The sequence below is a fragment of the Pteropus vampyrus genome, unplaced genomic scaffold (assembly GCF_000151845.1).
Source record: "Pteropus vampyrus isolate Shadow unplaced genomic scaffold, Pvam_2.0 Scaffold138, whole genome shotgun sequence".
Lineage (NCBI taxonomy): Eukaryota > Metazoa > Chordata > Mammalia > Chiroptera > Pteropodidae > Pteropus > Pteropus vampyrus.
In genome coordinates, this window is record NW_011888919.1 from 1,437,365 (window position 1) to 1,438,907 (window position 1,543).

The following is a 1,543-nucleotide window of genomic DNA, read 5'->3' on the forward strand; positions in this document are numbered from 1 at the left end:
AGCCGGAGCTGCAGCAGCGAGCGCGCGGGGGCGGGCGCCGGGGCCTCCTCCGTGCCCCAGGCCTCCCCGGCCGTTTCCCGCTGCACCACAAGCGGAGGCAAGTCCCTGGGCGCGGCCGTAGGTTCCGGCTCCGGGTCCGAGTCGGTCTCTGCGGCTTCCCCAGCCACCCGTAGTCCTGTTGGGCGGCCGCGCGTCGGGCCCGAGGGACCCAGGTACAGCTCCTCCTCCTCGGACGAGGACGCAGAGAGTTCCGAGTCCGTTTCGGCCGCCTCCCCTCGTACCACCGTCTCGGGCCTTCGGGGCGGCCTCCGCCGACGACCCTGGGACGCCATGGCGCCGAGCTAGGGAGAAGGGACGGCGTGAGACGCGGGCGCCCAGCGGAGGTTCAAATATGCAGGTTCTGGATTCCCAGCCCACTGACTTAGCGATTTAGGACTATCTGCTTCCCCTGCCCGAGCCTGTTTCCTCTTCGGTGAACGGGGCTCATCATTCCTGCTGGTGGTGATGGGTGCTACTGGACCCCAGCCTCTTCAGTGTACTGATAGGGAAACTGAGGACCAGCTCGCTCAAGGCCCTGAGGCCGGAGCTCCCAGAGTCCCACACTGGATCCTTTCCGATTTTGCCTAGCAGACGCCACACCCGGAATCACACGGGCTCCTGAGCTGCTCAGGGACCGGTGCTAGGGTCATAGACGGGGTGACTGTCCAGGGTACTCTAGAGAGGGTGTACTATTGGGGGCGGGGGATAGCGCTATCACGGAAGACCGTACCAGGTCGCCGAAGCTCCGAGCCCGCGAGATCCGCTCCCCAGCCGAAGCACGGCGTCCGTACCGAGGGAGGAGGGTAGCAACCCCAACCAATAGAGCAGCAGGGTGGGCCGTCGCTGGCCAATCACGTGGATCGCTCGGCTACCAACCAGGAAGCAAATCCTCAGGACCAGCTTTAGGGGCGGGCATAGGGTCACGTGAATGGAAGTACGGCCAATAGAGAAGCGGTTGGGCTAGTGCCTCCCAGTTGCGACGCGAGGCCATTGGACAACCAGGGATTTTTAAAACACGAGTTATGTCACGTGTGACCAGCGATTCGGCCAATGGCAATGCTCGAGGACCCGGAAACGGGAAAGGCAGTCTCCCGGGTTCACGCGCGCACCACGTGAGCCCGCGGGAGGAAGGCGGGGCTGCACCTAGATGCAGGGGGCGGGGCTAGTTCAGCCGGGCCAATGAGCGCGCGACGAGCTGGGCGGTAGTTAGGCACGCCAGGCCGGCGCATGGCGGACACCGTTTTGTTCGAGTTTCTGCACTCGGAGATGGTGGCGGAGCTGTGGGCGCACGAGCCCGACCCCGGCCCCGGGGTGAGCGCCGGGTTTCGGGGGGAGGAGGCGTGGGCTGCAGTGGAAAGGCCGGATCGAGGCCCCGAGGAGCGCGAAGAGCACGGCCGCGGCCCGGGTCGAAACCGGGCCCCGCCCCTGCCTCGCTGGGCGACCTGGGGCGCTCACTTCCTCCTCTGTAGACTAGGTGTCTCAGCCCGGCCGGCCTCGCGGGATA

General features: G+C 66.4%; 2 protein-coding genes across 2 annotated transcripts in view; one reads left to right on the plus strand and one right to left on the minus strand.

Moving 5' to 3' along the window:
- Positions 1-871, minus strand: part of BLOC1S3 (biogenesis of lysosomal organelles complex 1 subunit 3) — a 32,552-nt gene extending 31,681 nt beyond the window's left edge. The window contains exons 1-2 of the mRNA XM_011368084.2: positions 770-871; positions 4-341 (exon numbers count right to left, since the gene is read on the minus strand). Coding sequence (XP_011366386.1) covers positions 4-332 — 329 coding nt within the window. The 5' untranslated portion in view covers positions 333-341; positions 770-871. The remainder of the gene's footprint in view (positions 1-3; positions 342-769) is intronic.
- A 362-nt stretch (positions 872-1,233) lies between these two features.
- TRAPPC6A (trafficking protein particle complex 6A) overlaps positions 1,234-1,543 on the plus strand; it is a 10,566-nt gene continuing 10,256 nt past the window's right edge. Inside the window, exon 1 of the mRNA XM_011367961.2 lies at positions 1,234-1,350. Coding sequence (XP_011366263.1) covers positions 1,267-1,350 — 84 coding nt within the window. The 5' untranslated portion in view covers positions 1,234-1,266. The remainder of the gene's footprint in view (positions 1,351-1,543) is intronic.